Source organism: Ranitomeya variabilis, chromosome 2 (genome assembly GCF_051348905.1).
Source record: "Ranitomeya variabilis isolate aRanVar5 chromosome 2, aRanVar5.hap1, whole genome shotgun sequence".
NCBI lineage: Eukaryota > Metazoa > Chordata > Amphibia > Anura > Dendrobatidae > Ranitomeya > Ranitomeya variabilis.
In genome coordinates this window covers 175,358,831-175,382,717 of record NC_135233.1, presented here as the reverse complement: position 1 = coordinate 175,382,717, position 23,887 = coordinate 175,358,831, and the positions used below count along the sequence as shown (strand labels likewise).

The following is a 23,887-nucleotide window of genomic DNA, read 5'->3' as shown; positions in this document are numbered from 1 at the left end:
ATCTTGAACTTTTGTGGCAAGATTATTCAAACCTGTAGCCAAACTCTGAGGATCCATTTTAAGCAGGTGAGATCAGAGCCATTCAAGGGTTAGAAGGAGAGGGAGACAAAGACTGCAATTAGAGCTGAAATGCAACTGATTCAACTATAGAGCAAGCACCAAGAAAAAAAAAAAAAAAATTTGCAGACTTCTTTTTCTCTCCTTTCTTCTGCCAACAGTTTTAACACTTGGCCGGCCATACTGTCATGGTTCCCAATGGCAGGGGAACGTCAGGACACAAATAACGGACGAGCTCTTGGGTGATGGAATCTCGAGCTGACCGTGAGCTAAACCTACCACACAACTAATAGTGGCCGGGGGGCGTGCCTAAGTTTTATCCCTAGACGCCTCTCACCAGCCGGAGGACTAACTAACCCTAGTAGAGGAAAAAACAGACCTGGCTTACCTCTAGGGAAATTCCCCCGAAAAGGAGACAGAAGCCCCCCACATATATTGACGGTGAGTTCAGAGGAAAAGACATACGCAGTATGAAGGTAGGTTCAGCAAAGCGAGGTCCGCTTACTAGATAGTAGAAAGATACAAAAGGGAACTGCACGGTCAGCTGAAAACCCTTTTAAAATACCATCCTGAAATTACTTTAAGACTCATGTGTCAACTCATGACACCGGAGTGGTAATTTCAGCCCACAAGAGCTTCCAGCTACAGAGAATGATATAACTGTAAACTGGAACAAAAAATACAAACAAACTTAGGACTAAGAGTCCAACTTAGCTGATCAGTAGTCTAGGAGCAGGAACATGCAACAGAAAGGCTCTGGTTACATTGATGGCCGGCAAGGCAATGACTGAAGAGCAGGAATAAATAGGAACTCCCCACTACTGATGAAAACAGGGGAACTGAGAAAGAAAACACACCCGAGTCACCAGTACCACTAGCCACCACCAGAAGGAGCCCAAAAGCAGATTCACAACAGAGATGTGGCAGCAGTGTATATATAGTGTGAATTCCACACTATATACATAGCGCCATACTATATAAACATCTCTACACTATACAAACATCTCTACACTCTCTCTCTATATAATATATATATATATATATATATATATATATATATATATACACATATATATATATTAAAAAAATATATACACACACACATCTCTACAATATACGGTAATTAGGACAGCATTATACTATGTTATGATGCATACATCACGTAGGAGACACAGAGGCTGATGTACATAGGAGACACCGCGACTGCTGAATATATATCACATTGAAGCTACTGTATATACAATATATAGTTGACACTGCGACTGATGTGTATAGTTGTAGTATCACCTATATATTGTATGCGATACTGTGACTGGTGTACACACATTATATAGATGAAACTGAAAATAAAATGATATATATATATATATATATATATATATATATATATATATATTAGCCACAGATAGATAGTGCTGCTATACACAGCAGTATCACCTATACAATGTATATGCAGTAGTCTATACATTATACAGGTGTGTTATGACCCCAATGGCAGAGGGTCTCAAAAGTACATACCAAGTCTGCAAACACAAAAAACCAGCTCATAGGGCAGTGGTAACTGGGCTGACCATGTATCTAATCCTAGCACCACAAATAACAGCAGCCGGGGAACGTGCCTACGTTGGTTCTAGACGTCTCGCGCCAGCCGGAGAACTAACTAGCCCTAGAAGGGAAAAGATAGACCTTTCTTGCCTCCAGAGAAAAGACCCCAAAAGTTGGATACAAGCCCCCAACAAATAATAACGGTGAGGTAAGGAGAAAAGACAAACGTAAGAATGAACTAGATATTTAGCAAAGAGAGGCCCACTGACTAATAGCAGAATATAGTAAGATGACTTATATGGTCAGCAAAAACCCTATCAAAATTTCCATGCTGGATATTCAAGAACCCCCGAACCGTCTAACGGCCCGGGGGGAGAACACCAGCCCCCTAGAGCTTCCAGCAAAATCAGGAATCACATTTAGTACAAGCTGGACAAAAAATAAGAGCAAAGCAAATAACCAAAAAACAAGGAAGCAGGACTTAGCTTAATTTTGCAAGATCCAAGACCAGCAGACAGGAGCAAACAGAAAGGAACTGATTACAACGATGCCAGGCACAGGACTGAGAAACCAGGAAGTTTATATAGCAACACCCCTGGACTAACGACCCAGGTGGGTGCCAAACTGAGGAAAGACAATCCCAGAGTCATATCACTAGTGACCACAAGAGGGAGCCAAAAAAGTCTAATTCACAACAGTACCCCCCCTTTAAGGAGGGGTCACCGAACCCTCACCAAGACCACCAGGGCGATCAGGATGAGCAGCGTGAAAGGCACGAACTAAATCGGCCGCATGCACATCAGAGGCAACCACCCAGGAATTATCCTCCTGACCATAGCCCTTCCACTTGACCAGATACTGAAGCCTCCGCCTGGAGAGACGAGAATCCAAGATCTTCTCCACCACGTACTCCAACTCGCCCTCAACCAACACCGGAGCAGGAGGCTCAACAGAAGGAACCACAGGTACAACGTACCGCCGCAACAAAGACCTATGGAACACGTTGTGAATGGCAAACGACACCGGAAGATCCAAGCGAAAGGACACAGGATTAAGGATTTCCAATATCTTGTAAGGACCGATGAAGCGAGGCTTAAATTTAGGAGAGGAGACCTTCATAGGAACAAATCGAGAAGACAGCCATACCAAATCCCCAACACGAAGTCGGGGACCCACACCACGGCGGCGGTTGGCAAAACGCTGAGCCTTCTCCTGTGACAACTTCAAGTTGTCCACCACATGATTCCAGATCCGCTGCAACCTATCCACCACGGAATCTACCCCAGGACAGTCAGAAGGCTCCACATGTCCCGAGGAAAAACGAGGATGGAAACCAGAGTTGCAAAAAAATGGCGAAACCAAAGTAGCGGAACTAGCCCGATTATTAAGGGCAAACTCAGCCAACGGCAAGAAGGTCACCCAATCATCCTGATCTGCAGGAACAAAACACCTCAAATAAGCCTCCAGAGTCTGATTAGTTCGCTCCGTTTGTCTATTAGTCTGAGGATGAAAGGCAGACGAAAACGACAAATCAATGCCCATCTTAGCACAAAAGGATCGCCAGAACCTGGAAACAAACTGGGATCCTCTGTCAGACACAATATTCTCAGGAATGCCGTGTAAACGAACCACATTCTGAAAGAACAAAGGAACCAGATAGGAAGAGGAAGCAGCTTAGGCAAAGATACCAAATGGACCATCTTGGAAAAGCGATCACATACCACCCAGATGACAGACATGCCCTGAGACACCGGAAGATCTGAAATGAAATCCATGGAAATGTGTGTCCAAGGCCTCTTCGGGACAGGCAAGGGCAAGAGCAACCCGCTGGCACGAGAACAGCAAGGCTTAGCTCGAGCACAAGTCCCACAGGACTGAACAAATGACCGCACATCCCGTGACAAGGAAGGCCACCAAAAGGACCTAGCCACCAGATCTCTGGTGCCAAAAATTCCCAGATGCCCTGCCAACACCGAGGAATGAACCTCGGAAATGACTCTGCTGGTCCACTTATCAGGAACAAACAGTCTGTCAGGTGGACAAGAGTAAGGTCTACCAGCTTGAAATCTCTGCAACACACGTCGCAAATCCGGAGAAATGGCTGACAGGATAACTCCCTCTTTGAGAATACCAACTGGTTCTGCGACTCCAGGAGAGTCAGGCACAAAGCTCCTTGAAAGAGCATCAGCCTTCACATTCTTTGAACCTGGTAAATACGAGACCACAAAGTCAAAACGGGAGAAAAACAATGACCAGCGGGCCTGTCTAGGATTCAGGCGTTTAGCAGACTCGAGATACATCAGATTTTTGTGATCAGTCAAGACCACCACACGATGCTTAGCACCCTCGAGCAAATGACGCCACTCCTCAAATGCCCACTTCATGGCCAACAACTCCCGATTGCCAACATCATAATTCCGCTCAGCAGGCGAAAACTTCCTAGAGAAAAAAGCATATGGTCTCATTACAGAGCAACCAGGGCCTCTCTGCGACTAAACGGCCCCTGCCCCAATCTCAGAAGCATCCACTTCAACCTGAAAGGGAAGTTAGACATCAGGCTGGCACAAAACAGGCGCCGAAGTAAACCGGCGCTTCAACTCTTGAAAGGCTTCCACGGCTGCAGGAGCCCAGTTAGCAACATCAGAACCTTTCTTGGTCATATCCGTCAAAGGTTTAACAACGCTAGAAAAATTAGCGATAAAACGACGGTAGAAGTTAGCAAAACCCAAGAACTTCTGAAGACTCTTAACTGACGTGGGTTGAGTCCAATCATGAATAGCTCGGACCTTGACTGGGTCCATCTCCACCGCAGAAGGGGAAAACATAAAACCCAAAAAGGGAACCTTCTGTACTCCAAAGAGACACTTTGAGCCCTTAACAAACAAAGCATTCTCACGCAAAACCTGAAACACCATCCTGACCTGCTCTACATGCGAGTCCCAATCATCAGAAAAAAACAGAATATCATCCAGATAAACAATCATAAATTTATCCAGATACTTCCGGAAAATATCATGCATAAAGGACTGAAACACTGAAGGAGCATTAGAGAGCCCGAAAGGCATCACCAAGTACTCAAAATGACCTTCGGGCGTATTAAATGCAGTTTTCCATTCATCTCCTTGCTTAATGCGCACAAGGTTGTACGCACCACGAAGATCTATCTTGGTGAACCACTTGGCACCTTTAATCCGGGCAAACAAGTCCGACAACAGAGGCAAAGGATACTGAAATTTAACAGTGATTTTATTCAGAAGCCGATAGTCAATACAAGGTCTCAAAGATCCGTCCTTCTTGGCCACAAAAAAGAATCCCGCACAAAGAGGGGAAGAGGATGGACGGATATGCCCCTTCTCCAGAGATTCCTTGATATACGAACGCATTGCGGTATGCTCAGGTACAGACAGATTAAATAGTCTTCCCTTAGGAAATTTACTACCTGGAATCAAGTCTATAGCGCAGTCACAGTCCCTATGAGGAGGAAGAGCACTGGACCTGGACTCGCTGAATACATCCTGGTAATCAGACAAATACTCAGGAACTTCCGAAGGAGTAGAGGAAGCAATAGACACCGGCGGGGAATCACCATGAATTCCCTGACAGCCCCAACTTGACACAGACATTGCCTTCCAATCCAAGACTGGATTATGGGTCTGTAACCATGGCAGACCCAAAACGACGAAATCATGCATTTTATGCAGAACAAGAAAACGAATCACCTCCCGATGTTCAGGAGTCATGCACATGGTTACCTGTGTCCAAAACTGCGGTTTATTTTCCGCCAATGGCGTAGCATCAATACCTCGAAGAGGGATAGGATTTACCAACGGCTCAAGAACAAAACCACAGCGCTTGGCAAACGACAGATCCATAAGACTCAGGGCAGCACCTGAATCCACAAACGCCATAATAGGGTAGGAGGACAATGAGCAAATTAAAGTCACAGACAAAATAAACTTAGGTTGCAAATTACCAATGGCGACAGGACTAACAACCCTTGTTAGGCATTTAGAGCATGCTGATATAACGTGTAGAATCACCACAGTAAAAACACAACCCATTCTGACGTCTATGATTTTTCCGTTCATTTCTAGTCTGAATTCTACCACATTGCATTAAATCAGGTGTTTGTTCAGACAACACCACCAGAGGATTTGCGGCTTTGCGCTCCCGCAAACGCCGGTCAATTTGAATAGCCAGCGCCATGGAATCATTCAGACCTGTAGGAATGGAGAAACCCACCATCACATTCTTAATGGCTTCAGAAAGGCCATTTCTGAAATTTGCAGCCAGAGCACACTCATTCCACTGAGTAAGCACGGACCATTTCCGAAATTTTTGGCAATACACTTCAGCTTCATCCTGACCCTGAGAAATAGCCAGCAAGGCTTTTTCTGCCTGAATTTCAAGATTGGGTTCCTCGTAAAGCAATCCGAGCGCCAGAAAAAACGCATCAATATTTGCCAATGCCGGATCTCCTGGCGCTAGCGAGAAGGCCCAATCCTGAGGGTCGCCCCGTAAGAAAGAGATAACAATTTTTACTTGCTGAGCTGAGTCTCCAGATGAACGGGGTCTCAGAGATAGAAACAATTTACAATTATTCCTGAAATTCCTAAACTTAAATCGGTCTCCAGAGAACAGTTCAGGAATAGGTATTTTAGGTTCAGACATTGGACTACTGGTAACAAAATCTTGTATGCCCTGCACACGAGCAGCAAGCTGATCCACACTTGTAATCAAAGTCTGGACATTCATGTCTGCAGCAAGCACAAGCCACTCAGAGGTAAAGGGGAGGAAAAAAGAGAGGAAAGAAAAAAAAAAAAAACTCAGACTTTCCTTTCTTGTAATCCCACTTCTGCAATGCATTAAACATTCAACCTGGGCCTGGCATACTGTTATGACCCCAATGGCAGAGGGTCTCAAAAGTACATACCAAGTCTGCAAACACAAAAAAACCAGCTCATAGGGCAGTGGTAACTGGGCTGACCATATATCTAATCCTAGCACCACAAATAGCAGCAGCCGGGGAACGTGCCTACGTTGGTTCTAGACGTCTCGCGCCAGCCGGAGAACTAACTAACCCTAGAAGGGAAAAGATAGACCTTTCTTGCCTCCAGAGAAAAGACCCCAAAAGTTGGATGCAGGCCCCCAACAAATAATAACGGTGAGGTAAGGAGAAAAGACAAACGTAAGAATGAACTAGATATTTAGCAAAGAGAGGCCCACTGACTAATAGCAGAATATAGTAAGATGACTTATATGGTCAGCAAAAACCCTATCAAAATTTCCACACTGGATATTCAAGAACCCCCGAACCGTCTAACGGCCCGGGGGGAGAACACCAGCCCCCTAGAGCTTCCAGCAAAATCAGGAATCACATTTAGTACAAGCTGGACAAAAAATAAGAGCAAAGCAAATAACCAAAAAACAAGGAAGCAGGACTTAGCTTAATTTTGCAAGATCCAAGACCAGCAGACAGGAGCAAACAGAAAGGAACTGATTACAACGATGCCAGGCACAGGTCTGCGAAACCAGGAAGTTTATATAGCAACACCCCTGGACTAACGACCCAGGTGGGTGCCAAACTGAGGAAAGACAATCCCAGAGTCATATCACTAGTGACCACAAGAGGGAGCCAAAAAAGTCTAATTCACAACACAGGTGATACTGCAAATGTTGGATACACGATATATAGGCGATACTGCTACTGCTGTATATAATGATAGTATCACCTATATATCATGTATACAGCAGTCTATATACATTATATAGGCAATACTGCTACTGATGTGTATATATGTTATATATAGGTGATACTGTTGTGTATATATGTACGTGTGTGTGTATACACACACACACACGCACACCAGTATCGCCTATATAACGACATATATACACAGCAGTATCACCTATATACACATCAGTAGCGGTATTGCCTATATAATGTGTATACACTACTAAATATACATTATATAGGTGATACTGATGTATACAATCACTATACTACCTATATAATGTATGTATAGCAGTCTACATCTTATATAGGTAACACTGCTACTGATGTGTATATACGTTATATAGGTGGTACTGCTGTGTATACATGTACATATATGTGTATACATACATGTGTGTGTACAGTATACTGTATATACAGTATGTATACACACACACTGCAGTGTCACCTATATAAGGTATATACGCATCAGTAGCAGTGTCACCTATATAAGATATAGGCTGCTATACATACATTTTAGTGGTATAGTGATTATATACAGCAGTATCACCGGCTATATAACGTATATATAGCAGTCTATACGCATTATATAGGTGCAACTGCTGTATATACATTAAAAAATAATCTTGGGACTCACCCAGGTCCCTGAGATTGGGGGGGGGAGGTCGGGAGGATGAAGGGCTGAGGTGTGTCGGGTCCTCTCCAGCGTCGGCAGTGAAGAGGATCCCAGGCATTGGTGAGCAGTCTTCTCTGACGCTGGTACAGGCCGGCCAGCGTCAGACACAGTCAGGTGGAGGCGTCCTATGCGCGCCGGCCTTTTCAAATGTGCGCGCGTGGTCTCCTGCTTGCCCGCGCTGACACGGGCAGCAGACGAGCACGCGCAGGAACTAGGACCGCGGCCGTGCTCGCACACTAGCGTGGGCCGCCGCAGCACTTATCAGCGTGGGCAACGCGCGCACACAGGACCTGGCTTAGTTTTAAAGGGCCGGCTGGAGGGATGCGGCGCGCAATGTATTAAAATCGCTGCCGGTCTTCCAGCGGCCCTGTGCAGCTGCTCAGGCACCGACCCGGGGGGCATATGCACTCCTGCCACCTGGCCCAGTCCGCCCCTGGACATAGGGAGAAGTGATATTGGCTGATAGCTAGACACAGACCCATCGGCCAAGGGAGGGCTTTTTGAGGATGGGTGTGATCAATGCATGTTTAACAACTGGCGTCTTCTCCTCATGCTTTAGTGACAGGATGAAAACATGGGTTAGGGTTGGGATGAATGGATTTGCCTTGATTGCATTAAAACAGCTACTTTTCAACACGGGAGTGCCGGGACTCCTTTGCTTTTCACAGGGTTGGGATGAAGACTGTGATGAGGATTGGGATGAAGTGGGACAGGATCAGATCAAGTGCACAGGTGGTGAGATGTGATTTGGAGAGTAGAGATGAAATTTTACATTCTGTAATGGCAGAAAAGCTGGTTTTGGAGGAGGAGGGTGGAGTAGTTATGAGGAGGAGCTGCGGGGACTACAGGCCAAAGCTTTCTCTGATGTCAGTCTTCTGCTTGAAGAATGAGACAAAGTCTTCAGCTGATATGAGAGGAGAGGGAAGAGGTGCTGGCTGACGAAGGAGAGAATGGAAATTGGTGAATAGCTGTTTAGGGCTGTATGGTTACTGTTAAGTATTAAAGGTCTCTCACTGTAATTTGCTACTTGACCTCTTGGAATAATTAATTTATATGAGCCTGATTCATCAAGACTGATGTAGTTCATAGTGGTCTTGATGAGGGAGTGTGCTGGAGTCAGTAGCTCCTAATTCATCAAGAGGTGCATGCCTCTTCATGAATGTGGAGCTTAGGGTGGCATTCACCTTCGTGCTCCATGCTAGAAATCTTACTCTAGTCAGGTACTGGAGTGAGATTTCTGAGATAGGAAACACTACAGCTCATGAATTAGACAAGCTGAGGCATCCCGTCCACACTGCTCCCTTGTCCAAGCTCTGAATTAAAAAACTGCTCACAGAAGGACATTAAGGCTGGAGTCACACTTAACGTATGAAAAATCAATCCGAGTCTCCATGCCGAGAGTCGCACAAGTGTTCTCCGTATGGTCATCCGTGTGTAATGCATTTGCAATGCGATGATACGATTTTCTCGCACCTTTGTATCCGTATGGCATGCGTATGGCTTTACATTTCTGACTGCTTTTCCCCATTGAATTTAATGGCTCAGTGGGCTGAAATGAGGAAAATGTGTGCGTATTTGTTGTAAGCTAGACAGATGGTCCGTGTGGTTTCTGAGTTTTTCTCGCACGCATAGGCTTGCATTGGTGAGTCTCGGACAAAATACGCATACACGCAGCATGCTGTAATTTTTCACGCATGTCAAATACGCCTCAGAAAAAATACAGTGATGTGAACTGCCCCATAGATTACCACTGGTCCCAGTGCTATGCGATGTTTTCTTGTATAGCACTTGCCCGTATTCTACGTTAGTGTGGCTCCAGCCTAATTAAAAAAATATCGCAGAAAAAAAAATAGCCTTACCAATACCAGGTCATGGTACCTCGTGTGTCATGGTTCCCAATGGCAAGGGAACGTAAAAAACACATAAGTAACGAACGAGCTCTCGGGTGATGGAAACTCGAGTTGACCGTGAGCTAAATCTACCACACAACTAACAGTAGCCAGGGAGCATACCTACGGCTTCCTATATGCCACGCGCCAGCCGGAGGACTAACTACGCCTGGTAGAGGAAGAAACAGACCTGGCTTACCTCTAGGGAAATACCCCAAAAGATGATAGCAGCCCCCCACATGTAATAACGGTGAATTAAGAGGAAAAGACATACACAGTATGAAAGTAGATTTAGCAAAGAGAGGTCCACTTACTAGATAGCAGAAGGATACAAAAGAGGACTTCACGGTCAACTGAAAACCCTTTCAAAAACCATCCTGAAATTACTTTAAGACTCCTGTGTCAACTCATGACACAGGAGTGGCAATTTCAGCCCGCAAGAGCTTCCAGCTACAGAGAATTACAAAAACTGCAAACTGGACAAAAGGTACAAAACAAAAGGACAAAGTCCACTTAGCTGATCAGCAGACTAGTAGCAGGAACATGCAACCGAAGGCTCTGGTTACAATGATGACCGGCAAGGAAATGACTGGAGAGCAAGGCTAAATAGGAAACTCCCAAACACTGATGGAAGCAGGTGAACAGAAGAAGCAAAGTGCAAACAAGTCACCAGTACCACCAGCAACCACCAGGGGAGCCAAAAAAGCGGATACACAACAGTACCCTCCCCTTAAGGAGGGGGCACCGAACCCTCACAAGAACCGCCAGGGCGATCTGGATGAGCCCTATGAAAGGCACGAACCAAATCCGAGGCATGAACATCAGAGGCAGTTACCCAAGAATTATCTTCCTGACCATAGCCTTTCCATTTAACCAGATATTGAAGTCTCCGTCTGGAAATACGGGAGTCCAAGATCTTCTCCACGACGTACTCCAATTCACCCTCCACCAGCACAGGAGCAGGAGGTTCAGTAGAAGGAACCACCGGTACCTCATATCTCCGCAACAACGACCGATGGAACACATTATGGATAGCGAAAGATGCCGGGAGGTCCAAACGAAAGGAAACAGGGTTAAGAATCTCCAAAATCCTATAAGGACCGATGAACCGAGGCTTAAATTTGGGAGAAGAAACTCTCATAGGGACAAAACGGGAAGACAACCACACCAAGTCCCCAACGCGAAGGTGGGGACCAACACGACGACGACGGTTAGCAAACTGCTGAGTCCTCTCCTGGGACAATTCCAAATTATCCACCACTTGTCCCCAAATCCGATGCAACCGATCCACCACCGCATCCACTCCAGGACAATCCGAAGATTCAACCTGACCAGATGAAAAACGCGGATGAAACCCTGACTTGCAAAAGAAAGGAGAAACCAAAGTGGCAGAACTAGCCCGATTATTAGGAGCAAACTCCGCCAACGGCAGAAAGGCAACCCAATCATCCTGATCCGCAGACACAAAACACCTCAAATAAGTCTCCAAAGTTTGATTAGTTCGCTCCGTCTGGCCATTGGTCTGAGGATGGAATGCAGACGAAAAGGACAAATCACTGCCCAACCTGGCACAGACTGCCCGCCAAAATCTAGACACGAACTGGGTACCCCTGTCAGAAACGATGTTTTCCGGAATACCATGCAAGCGAACCACATTTTGAAAAAACAGAGGGACCAACTCAGATGAGGAAGGCAACTTAGGCAATGGCACCAAATGAACCATTTTAGAAAAACGGTCACACACCACCCAGATGACAGACATCTTCTGAGAAACAGGGAGATCCGAGATAAAGTCCATAGAGATGTGCATCCAAGGCCTCTTCGGAATAGGCAAGGGCAACAACAACCCACTAGCCCTAGAACAACAAGGCTTGGCCCGAGCACACACATCGCAAGACTGCACAAAAACACGCACATCTCGAGACAGGGAAGGCCACCAAAAGGATCTAGCCACCAAATCTCTGGTGCCAAAAATTCCCGGATGACCTGCCAGAGTAGAAGAATGAACTTCCGAGATGACTCTAGTGGTCCACTCGTCAGGAACAAACAGTCTACCACACGGACAACGATCAGGTCTATCCGCCTGAAATTCTTGCAAAGCACGTCGCAAATCTGGAGAGACAGCAGACAAAACCACTCCATCCTTAAGGACACCAGCAGGTTCAGAATTCCCAGGAGAGTCAGGCTCAAAACTCCTAGAAAGAGCATCTGCCTTCACATTCCTAGAACCTGGTAAGTACGAGACCACAAAATTAAACCGGGAAAAGAACAACGACCAACGTGCCTGTCTAGGATTCAGGCGCCTGGCAGACTCCAAATAAATTAAATTCTTGTGATCAGTCAAAACTACCACCTGATGTCTGGCACCCTCAAGCCAATGACGCCACTCCTCAAATGCCCACATCATGGCCAAAAGCTCCCGATTACCAACATCATAGTTTCGCTCGGCGGCCGAAAATTTTCGCGAAAAGAACGCACAAGGTCTCATCACTGAGCAGTCGGAACTTTTCTGCGACAAAACCGCCCCCGCTCCGATCTCGGAAGCATCGACCTCAACCTGAAAGGGAAGAGAAACATCAGGCTGGCGCAACACAGGGGCAGACAAAAAGCGGCGCTTAAGCTCCCGAAAGGCCTCCACGGCAGCAGGGGACCAATTGGCAACATCAGCACCCTTTTTAGTCAAATCCGTCAGAGGTTTAGCAACGCCAGAAAAACCAGCTATAAATCGACGATAAAAATTAGCAAAGCCCAAGAATTTCTGGAGACTCTTCAGAGAAGTAGGCTGCGTCCAGTCGTAAATAGCCCGAACCTTGACAGGGTCCATCTCAATAGAAGAAGGGGAAAAAATATACCCCAAAAATGAAATTTTTTGAACCCCAAAAACACACTTTGAACCCTTTACACACAAAGAACTCTCCCGCAAAACCTGAAAAACCCTCCTGACCTGCTGAACATGAGACTCCCAGTCATCAGAAAAAATCAAAATATCATCCAAGTACACAATCATAAATTTATCCAAATATTCCCGGAAAATATCATGCATTAAGGACTGAAAGACAGAAGGTGCATTAGAAAGGCCGAAAGGCATTACCAAATACTCAAAATGGCCCTCAGGCGTATTAAATGCGGTCTTCCACTCATCCCCCTGCTTAATTCGCACCAAATTATACGCCCCACGAAGATCAATCTTAGAGAACCACTTAGCCCCCCTTATGCGAGCAAACAAATCAGTCAGCAAAGGCAACGGATACTGATATTTGACTGTAATTTTATTCAGGAGACGATAATCAATACAAGGCCTCAGAGAGCCATCCTTTTTAGAGACAAAGAAAAAAACCGGCTCCTAAAGGTGATGAAGAAGGACGAATATGTCCCTTTTCCAGGGACTCCTTAATATACTCGCGCATAGCAGCATGTTCAGGTACAGATAGGTTAAACAAACGACCCTTTGGAAATTTACTGCCAGGAATCAGATCTATGGCGCAATCACAATCTCTGTGAGGAGGGAGTGAACCAATCTTAGGCTCTTCAAAAATATCACGATAATCAGACAAAAATGCCGGAATCTCAGATGAAATAGATGACGAAATGGACACCATAGGAGTGTCCCCATGAGCCCCCCGACATCCCCAGCTTAACACAGACATAGCCTTCCAGTCAAGGACTGGGTTATGAGACTGTAACCATGGTAATCCAAGCACCAAAACATCATGTAAATTGTACAACACAAGGAAGCAAATCACCTCCTGATGGTCTGGAGTCATACGCATAGTCACTTGCGTCCAGAACTGTGGTTTATTACAAGCCAAAGGTGTAGAATCAATACCCTTCAGAGGTATAGGGACTTCCAGAGGCTCTAAATCAAACCCACAGCGCCTGGCAAAGGACCAGTCCATAAGACTCAGAGCGGCGCCTGAGTCCACATAGGCATCCACGGTAATAACTGATAATGAACAAATCAAGGTTACAGACAAAATAAATTTGGACTGTAAAGTGCCAATTGAAATGGACTTGTCAACCTTCCTAGTACGCTTAGAGCATGCCGATATAACATGAGCAGAATCACCACAATAGAAGCATAACCCATTTTTACGCCTATAATTCTGCCGCTCGCTTCTGGACATAACTCTGTCACATTGCATTTTCTCTGGCGTCTCTTCAGAAGATACCGCCAAATGGTGCACGGGTTTGCGCTCCCGCAAACGCCGATCAATCTGAATTGCCATTGTCATGGACTCATTCAGACCTGTAGGTGCAGGGAACCCGACCATAACATCTTTAATGGCATCAGAAAGGCCCTCTCTGAAATTTGCCGCTAAGGCGAACTCATTCCACTGAGTAAGCACAGACCACCTACGAAATTTTTGGCAGTATATCTCCGCTTCATCTTGCCCGTGAGATAGGGCTATCAAAGCTTTTTCAGCTTGAATCTCCAAATTAGGTTCCTCATAAAGCAACCCTAAAGCCAGGAAAAACGCATCCACATTGAGCAACGCAGGATCCCCTGGTGCCAATGAAAATGCCCAATTTTGAGGGTCACCTCGCAGCAAAGAGATTACAATCTTAACCTGCTGGACAGGATCTCCTGAGGAGTGAGGTCTGAGAGAAAGGAATAATTTACAATTATATTTGAAATTCAAAAACCGAGATCTATCTCCGGAAAACACTTCTGGTGTAGGGATTTTAGGTTCAGAAATAGGAGCATGTATAACAAAATCTTGTAAATTTTGAACCTTCGTAACAAGATTATTTAAACCTGCAGCCAAACTCTGGACATCCATGTTAAACAGCTAAGGTCCGAGCCATTCAAGGGTTAAGAGGAGGTAAGAAGCAGCTAGACAGCAATTAAGGGCTAGGCAGCAAAACTCTGAGGGAAAGAAAAAAAAAAAAATCTCCCTTCAACACTTCTTTTTCTCCTGCTTCAGCCCAAACAATTAACACCTTGTGGGCCGGTCATACTGTCATGGTTCCCAATGGCAAGGGAACGTAAAAAACACATAAGTAACGAACGAGCTCTCGGGTGATGGAAACTCGAGTTGACCGTGAGCTAAATCTACCACACAACTAACAGTAGCCAGGGAGCATACCTACGGCTTCCTATATGCCACGCGCCAGCCGGAGGACTAACTACGCCTGGTAGAGGAAGAAACAGACCTGGCTTACCTCTAGGGAAATACCCCAAAAGATGATAGCAGCCCCCCACATGTAATAACGGTGAATTAAGAGGAAAAGACATACACAGTATGAAAGTAGATTTAGCAAAGAGAGGTCCACTTACTAGATAGCAGAAGGATACAAAAGAGGACTTCACGGTCAACTGAAAACCCTTTCAAAAACCATCCTGAAATTACTTTAAGACTCCTGTGTCAACTCATGACACAGGAGTGGCAATTTCAGCCCGCAAGAGCTTCCAGCTACAGAGAATTACAAAAACTGCAAACTGGACAAAAGGTACAAAACAAAAGGACAAAGTCCACTTAGCTGATCAGCAGACTAGTAGCAGGAACATGCAACCGAAGGCTCTGGTTACAATGATGACCGGCAAGGAAATGACTGGAGAGCAAGGCTAAATAGGAAACTCCCAAACACTGATGGAAGCAGGTGAACAGAAGAAGCAAAGTGCAAACAAGTCACCAGTACCACCAGCAACCACCAGGGGAGCCCAAAAAGCGGATACACAACACTCGTGTCTCTCTCTGGCTTCTGACCCTGGCTTGTCTCTTACCACGCTATTAGTCTCTCCCCTTGGCTACCGCGCTCTCCTCTGGTCTGACTTCGGCTCGCCGGACACTTCTCTTGGCTTCCCCGGCTCCTGTCATCATCCCTGGGAGTTCAGGACCTAGCCCCGTCTCCAACCACTCCCATGGTGGTCACGTGCTGCAGGTCCTGTTCACCTGCAGGCGTGCTCACAACAGCATCTCACATCACAACAGGAGTTCCCGGCTTTCCCAGCACGTCCCTGGACACTCGTACCGACCCAGGGGGTAATTGTGTTATGGTGTCTGTTACATTATAACTGACCGTTAAAGTTTTCCCTCTTTTTTGTGTGGGGCTTTCCTGTGGCTTTAGTGTGTGGTTATGGATCCTCTACGTGCTCTCTCAGAGCAGGTTAGCAATCTCACCCAGATAATGCAAAAATTGTCAGCTGAGCAGGCAGCCCTGGCCCAGTCCCAGCAGCAAGTTCAGAGGGAGGTTGCTGCGGCTGTGCAGGGTGCTTTTTCCTCTGGGGCTTGGGGTGAATGTGCCAATGATGTTTGCCTTATCACACTCGAACCACCAGTAAAATTACCTGACATCTTCTCTGGGGACAAAAAGAAGTTTCGAGCTTTCAGAGAGGGGTGTAAATTGTTTTTTTCACTGCGACCCCGTCAGAGGGTGGGGGTCATATTTTCTTTATTATTGGAGGCTCCGCAGGCATGGGCTTTCTCTTTCTCTCCCACGGCTCCAGAAAGAATGTCAGTGGATGTGTTTTTTGAGGCCCTTGGGTATATATGATGAGCTTGATCGTGTGCATCTGGCTGAGGACATGGTTATGCGTATGTCACAGGGGACGTACTCAGCCGAGTGGTTCTGCTCTGAGTTCAGGCATTGGGCTGCAGAGGTATCATGGAACGACTCAGCTCTCAGGGGTTTGTTCCGCCGGGGCCTGTCTGAATGTCTGAAGGACACATTGGCATTGCATCCTCCACCAGACTCCCTTGAGGATGCAATGATACAGGCTGTCCTCATGGACCGTAGGATCCGTGCTAGGGGGGTGAAGCAGCTGGAAACCCCTCTTTATCCCACCAAAAGTGATACGTTATCGGCTACTGAACCCATGGAGGTGGGAGCTATCTCACTCAAAGAGAAGGAGAGGAGGCGTCACCAGGAAAATCAGCTGTGTTTTTACTGTGGATCTCCAAGACACTGGTAAAAGGAATGTTCTTCTTGCCCTTCATCTGCCAAGCCATCGGGAAACGACTAGGTATGGGTAAAGGTCGAGGAAGTTACCCAGACTCTCAGGTACAATTTTCCTCATTTTCTAAGGTTCTACTCCAGGTGGAGCTGAAGGTAAACAGTGGGTTATCCCTTACCATGGCTTTCATCGATTGTGGCTCTACCATCAACTTGATTGACTCTCGCCTGGTGACTCAATGTTAGATAGGGACAGTTAGGCTTGAGACTCCGGTTAAAATTGTGGCCATTGATTCATCTCCTCTCACCAAGAAGGGGATCCTCTATGTTTTGGAGGTCTTCTTACTCAAGCTGGGCCCTGCTCATGTTGAAAACATAAGCTGTTTTGTGCTGGACAATTTGCCTGTGGGGTTGGTATTGGGAATTCCTTGGTTACAGCATCATAACCCTGTTATTACTGGGTTACTGGGGAAATTGTCCAATGGGGATCTAACTGTGTTAACCAATGTTGTAAATCTGGGTCGTTATCTAAGTCCTTGAAGTCTGTATCTGTGTCATCTGTCTGGAAGGTATTCTGGAGTACCTGAACGACTTCGAAGATGTGTTCTCTGAAAGCGAGGCTGACGTTCTACCGCCACATCGATCTTTTGATTGTGCCATCAATTTAATTCCTGGGGCCAAATTACCCAAGGCTGGTTTGTTTAATCTGTCTGTTCCTGAACAGCTGGCCATGAAAGAGTATATTGCCGAGAGTCTTCGTAAGGGGCATATCCGCCCTTCTGTTTCTCCTGTGGCAGCTGGCTTTTCCTTTGTAAAGAAAAAAGACCGTGGTTTGCGTCCTTGCCTTGACTTTCGGGAACTCAACAGAATCACTGTGAGAAACACATACCCGCTCCCTCTCATTCCTGACTTATGTAACCAATTGTCTGGGGCCAAATCGTTTTCTAAGTTGGATTTACGGGGAGCCTATAATTTGATAAGTGTTCGAGAGGGAGATGAGTGGAAGATGGCATTTCTCACATCAGAAGTTTTTTTTTACAATCTCGTTATGCCCTCCAGCTAACAAACACTGCTGCCATTTTTCAAAATTTTATTAATGTTGCGTTTGCTGATCTGATCGGTCGCTTTGTGGTTATTTACCTTGATAACATCTTGATTTACTCTCCTGTCAGTCAAACTCATTTACAACATTTGCGTACTGTCCTTCAGAGACTCAAGTAAAACCAACTTTTTGCAAAATTGGAAAAATGTTCATTTTTTGTACAGGACTTATCATTTTTAGGCTTGTTTCCAATGAGGGGTTTCACATGGATCCCAAGAAGGTGCAGGCTATTAGTCATTGGGTTCAACCCTGTGACTTGAAGGGTTTGCAACACTTCTTGGGGTTTGCAAACTACTATCGAAAGTTCATCAAGGGTTTTTCGCAGGTAGTTAAGCCTCTTACTGATATCATGTTAAAGGGTGCGGATTGAAAGAACTGGTCAACGTCTGCCATAGAATCATTTTTGGCATTGAAAAAGTGTTTTATGACCGCCCCAGTATTGGTTCAACCAAATCCATCTGAACCCTTTGTGGTGGAGGTTGACGCTTCCGAAGTTGGGGTGGGAGCAGTGTTGTCTCAGGGACCCACCACTCTTACTAACCTCAAAGCGTGTGCCTTCTTTTCCCAAAAGTTCTCTTCATCAGAGAGAAATTATGATGTGGGCAATAGAGAATTCTTGTGGTCAAGTTGGCTTTTGAAGAATGGAGGCATTTTTTGGAGGGGGCGGTTAATCCTATTACTGAGGTCACTGATCATAAAAACCTATCTTATATCGAGTCTGCCAAAAGATTGACCCCCAGGCAGGTCCGGTGATTGCTTTTTTTTCTCGGCTTCAATTTTCCATTACTTCTCCTTCGGGATCAAAAAATGTTAAGGCTGATGCATTATCCCGTAGCTTTGATTCAGTGTCCCTTCCCGAACCTCCACGCTCCATTCTTCTACCTGAGGTGGTTGTGGCCGATATCTCATCTGAGGTGGAGAGAGAGATTGTTGAGGCCCAGTCTTTTGCTCCCAGTTCCAAGCTGGTTGGGAGATTGTTTGTCCTAGAGCAATTTCAGGCTCCTTCGGGAGTTTCATGAGTCCATGTTAAGTGCCCATCCGGGAATTTCAGCCACCTGGGAGGCCGTGACAACAGTTTTTTAGTGGCCCTCGCTGGATACTGATGTAAAAAAAATTGTGTCAGCATGTCGGGTTTGTGCCCGTTCTAAGAGGTCTCATAGCCGGCCGGCCAGGGAATTGGTGCCTCTACCAGTTCCTGATAGACCATTGACTCATCTGTCCATGGATTTTATCACCAATCTCCCTTCTTCCAGGTGTAACACCATTGTGTGGTGGACAGATTTTCTAAACAAGTCCATTTTGTACCCATATCTGCGTTGCCTTCAGCAGAAACCTTGTCCAGGCTGTTTGTGCAACATGTGGTCCACCTGCATGTTGTGTCGATGAATGTGGTGTCTGACAGAGGTGTACAGTTTGTGGAGGGCACTTTGTAAAAAATTGGGCATTACATTGTCCTTTTCTTCTGCCTATCACCCTGAGAGTAATGGGCAGACCGAACGCACTAATCAGTTCCTGGAGCAAATTCGGCGGTGTTTGGCCTCTACCAGGCAGGATGATTAGTGTGATGTTTTGCCTTTGGCTGAGTTTGCTTTCAACAGTCATGTGAGTTAGTCCACTGGTATGTCCCCCTTCCTTGTTAACTATGGGTTTAATCCACATTTTGGGGAGTTTTCACGCTTGGACTCTGGTTGTCCTGGGGCTGATGGCACTGTGCAGCGTATGAAGGTCCTGTGGGCTGAGGTTCGTCGTAAAATCTCCAAGGCTCAGGGGAGGTACAAGTTTTTTGCTGACAAGAAAAGGGTGTCGGGTCCTACGTTCCAGGTTGGAGAGAAGGTGTGGTTGTCCACTCGTAATGTAAGGCTCAAAGTTCCCTCTGCCAAGTTCGGTCCGAAATTCATTGGTCCATATGAGGTTGTGGAAATTATTAACCTGGTGGCCTGTAGGTTGCGTCTCCCAGCTTCGTTAAAAATTTCCAACGTGTTACACAAGTCCCTGTTGAAACCCTTGGGAACTGTTGAGGAGAGTTTTTTGTCCACTGTTCCCCTGGTATTGGTGGAGGGTCACATGGAGTCTGTGGTGTGACGCATCGAAGATTCCCAGTGGGTGTGCTGTACTTTGCAGTATTTGGTACACTAGAGGGGGTATGGTCCGGAGGATCGGTCATGGGTCCCGGCCCATTCTGTACATGCTGACTGTCTTGTCCGGGCATTTCATGCCAGGCATCCTGAGAAGCCTGGGGCTCCAGAGGTCCCCCTGTTGAGAGGGGGTACTGTCATGGTTTGTTTGGGATTTCTTTAGCAGGACTTCTAGGGTTAATTTATGTGGCCTTTCTTTGGGTTGGGGAGAGCTATATTTATTCGCCCCTGTGCTGTGCCCTTTGTCAGTTATACATCCGGTCTCGGCTGAGCAGCTGACCCCGTGAGTACCTGTGTGTATTGCTTATTCCTGTTTGCGTGCTTGTGTATGTCCCGGTCTTTTCCCCGTTTTCGCATTTGTCTCCTGATTCGGTACTTCTCATGATACTCCTGGTTTTGATCTTTTTTGTCCCCTGACATCCTGCTCGTTAGTCCTTCTGGTACCTCGTGTCTCTCTCTGGCTTCTGACCTCTGCTTGTCTCTTACCATGCTATTAGTCTCTCCCCTTGGCTGGCTATCGCGCTGTCCTCTGGTCTGACTTCGGCTCGCTTTGACACTTCTCTTGGCTTCCCCGACTCCTGTCATCATCCCTGGGAGTTCAGGACCTAGCCCTGCCTCCAACCACTCCCACGGTGGTCATGTGCTGCAGGTCCTGTTCACCTGCAGGCGTACTCACAACAGCATCTCATGTCACAGCAGGAGTTCCCGGCTTTCCAGCAAGTCCCTGGACACTCATACAGACCCAGCGGGTAAGTCTGTTATGGTGTCCGTTACAATAAGGATGGCTGCCCAGCATTGCTTATGTGCACCACACAAGAACAGACACACCAATTCACCATACCAATGCTAAAAGGCCCAGCTGCACCTTGCATAAAAATGGAAAAATGTGCAATAAAAATATGGAAACTGATGTATAAAATACATGAAGTATTGGTCGATATTTTGGCCAAAATGCGCAAGCTCGCAACCCATGTCAAGGGCCCTCATACTTGCGGGTCCTTACACTAAATTGAAAAAGGGCTCTCAGATGGACATAAATTTAAAAAACATCACAGATAAAGGAACATCCTTACCAACACCAGGTCACATTACCAATGCACTTGCACAGCACAGGCGCAAAATTCTTGTGAAACAACCAGTTACAAAACTAAATTCTGGGGTAAAAAACACCACAACTCATCATGAATTAGACAAGCTTCATGCCCCCGCTGAGCCTTGTCCCAACCAAACTTTGCGACATTTGGGCTGACTTACGAGAAACTGACTTGAAAACGCCAAAAGTTGCAAAATTTTGGTGCAACTCCAAGTTTTTTCCATTTTGCAGCTTTTCACAGCTTTTGTGCTAGAATTCTGGCAGGAAATTTTTGATGAACTAGGCCTACATCTTTACTTACTTATTAAAGAGAACTAGTCACCAGGTTAAAAGTGGACACTGTTTGCTCTTATTTTATTCCAGCTGCTCACCTTAGTATTCATTTTTTTGTTTTGTTTTTTAAATCTGTCATACGGCTTCAGAGATATGGGGCTTTGTATTTAGTGCACGTTTTCATGGTCTTTATCAAGGTGACGTTGCTCACAAGATTCTTTGGGAGATGCACAGTCTATAGGTCCATCTGCATATCACCCCATGAGCAACGCTGAACACCATAATGAGTAGCGCTAAATGAAAAGGTGCGTATCTCTGGAACTTTATAGTGGATGAAAAGAAACAAGAAAAAAAAGCAAAACTGAATTTTCAGGGGAGCAGCGGCAGATCATAAGAGCAATAACTGGTGACTTTTAACCTGGTGTCATATCCATTTTAACAAAAATAGGTTTCCTTTGCTAGATCTGTGGATTTCAGCTTCCTAATTTCTATGTGGGTAGATGAAGTACCCCATAATAACTTCCTCAGTCCGCTTCATCTATTTGCTTATTGATAGGTTCTAAATCACTGCACTTTCTTTCCTCTTGATTGCAAGATTAAAAAAAGTCAATATATAATGTTTGGATTTTTTTTCACAGTTGGCTTGCACATACATACAGCAGAACTTAGCTGAAAGTTTCACGGATAAGCAGTATATTGCTGGAGTGAGAGATTATGTTTTTAAACATATTTTATCAGGTGTGTAAATGTTCTGATTATGTACTTCATGAAATATAAATTATATTATTATTTCTTTTATGTTACAGCATGCCAGGAAAAAAGTTTGTTAAAGTTCTGAAATGCTGTTTGCTTGCAAATATATTGTTAATCTGCATGGAAAATAGCATTTAAATCCTGTATAGCTGGCTTACTGGAAAAGTGGCTACAGGGAAAATATTATTTTGTATTCTCCCTGCAACCGCTCACTTCCAGTTATAGGTCCATGCATGGGGGTATTGCAGTCAATATGCTGGGAAATGATTGCAGAGTGCTCAAATAAATCAACAGTGCAATGCTGTGCTAGACACTTCATTAATAAATATGAAACCATATAATCTGCAACTAATGAATTGCTAGTCGCAGGATATAAAGAGATTTCATCAAAATAATTAAAAATATATTTTTTATTATTTAATAAATCAATTAAAAATGATTTATAGTATAAAAAGACAGGGCAACCGAGCCTCCAAAAAGCAGAGACACAGAATATGCTACAAAATTATTTACATAAACTTTTCATACAAAAACATATGCACAGGTAAGTCAGGGGCATACCTTATTAAAGTGCAAGTGCAACATCACCAGAAGGATATAAATATCCCACCCACATAGCTAACTGTGCAGTAGTATAGAGTGTTACCTCAGGGTAGCACAATCAATAAAAAGTATATTACCTAAGCCAACGTGCAGTTTCGCCTCGCTTCTTCTGGGGGCGTGTGAGAGTGCTCAATATATTGTGAGCAGTGAATGGCTTGGACCTCCTGGGTGGCTGGAATAGAGTGGCTATAGCCACTGTAGCTTGCTACAGAAGATTATCCCTATATCTGGTAAATAGCTAAATAGCATTGCTGGACATGACATGTTCTCTTTAAGCCAAGTTATTGCCTCATTCAGACATGTTTCATGCATGTGCTTTAGCCGTATTTTTCATGACTATAATATGTAACCAATATTATTTATATGCGTGGGTTTTTTTTTTCTGGCAGCATTGATGGAAAATATAACCCAATTTTATGGGTCCATGAAAATCGGCACATGTATGACATATAAGTACAATCCATGTGCTGTAATTGATTAATATAGCAAAGGATTGGAGAAGTTTTGTAATGTATCTATTTATCCGTAAGTGAAAAACACTGATGACACAATGAACAAACGCTGAGGACACTCCAGTCCAAAACATTGGTGACATTGGTGACAAACGTGCCTTCTTTTTGCGTACGTGTAAAACAGTTATGTCTGAATGAGGCCTAAGCATGTTTAATTTCAGCCTTGCGTCTGATTTTAGTGGAACAGAATTGCAATATAAAGAACAGCATGCAAAATGCAGACCTTCTTTCCAATCTCATTCATCCCCCTCCCCACAATGACCAGTATCACTGTCACAGAGTATGCCCACAAAACTCTCACACACAAGGCAATCACGTTTATCAATGATGGAATATAAGATATAAATCTAACCGAACGTTAAAAAGAGATTCTCAGATGCTTCTGTCTACTTTTTAAGTTATAAAGGGAATCTGTCACCTACTTTTTTGTATAGAAGCTGCGGCCATCACCATCAGGGGCTTATCTATAGCATTCTGGAATGCTGTAGATAAGCCCCCGATGTAACCTGAAAGATAAGAAAAAGAGGTTAAATTATACTCACCCAGGGGAAGTCCGATGCGGTCTGGGTCCGATGGGCGTCTCGGTCCGTATCCAGGGCCTCCCATCTTCATACAATGACG

General features: G+C 45.1%; 1 protein-coding gene across 2 annotated transcripts in view; it reads left to right on the top strand.

Annotated features, from left to right (window-relative positions):
• LOC143804786 (dihydroxyacetone phosphate acyltransferase-like) overlaps positions 1–23,887 on the top strand; it is a 236,278-nt gene that overhangs the window by 167,998 nt on the left and 44,393 nt on the right. For both annotated transcript variants that reach the window (XM_077283224.1, XM_077283225.1), the window contains exon 13: positions 22,037–22,136. In XM_077283224.1, the coding sequence (XP_077139339.1) occupies positions 22,037–22,136 (100 nt within the window). The remainder of the gene's footprint in view (positions 1–22,036; positions 22,137–23,887) is intronic.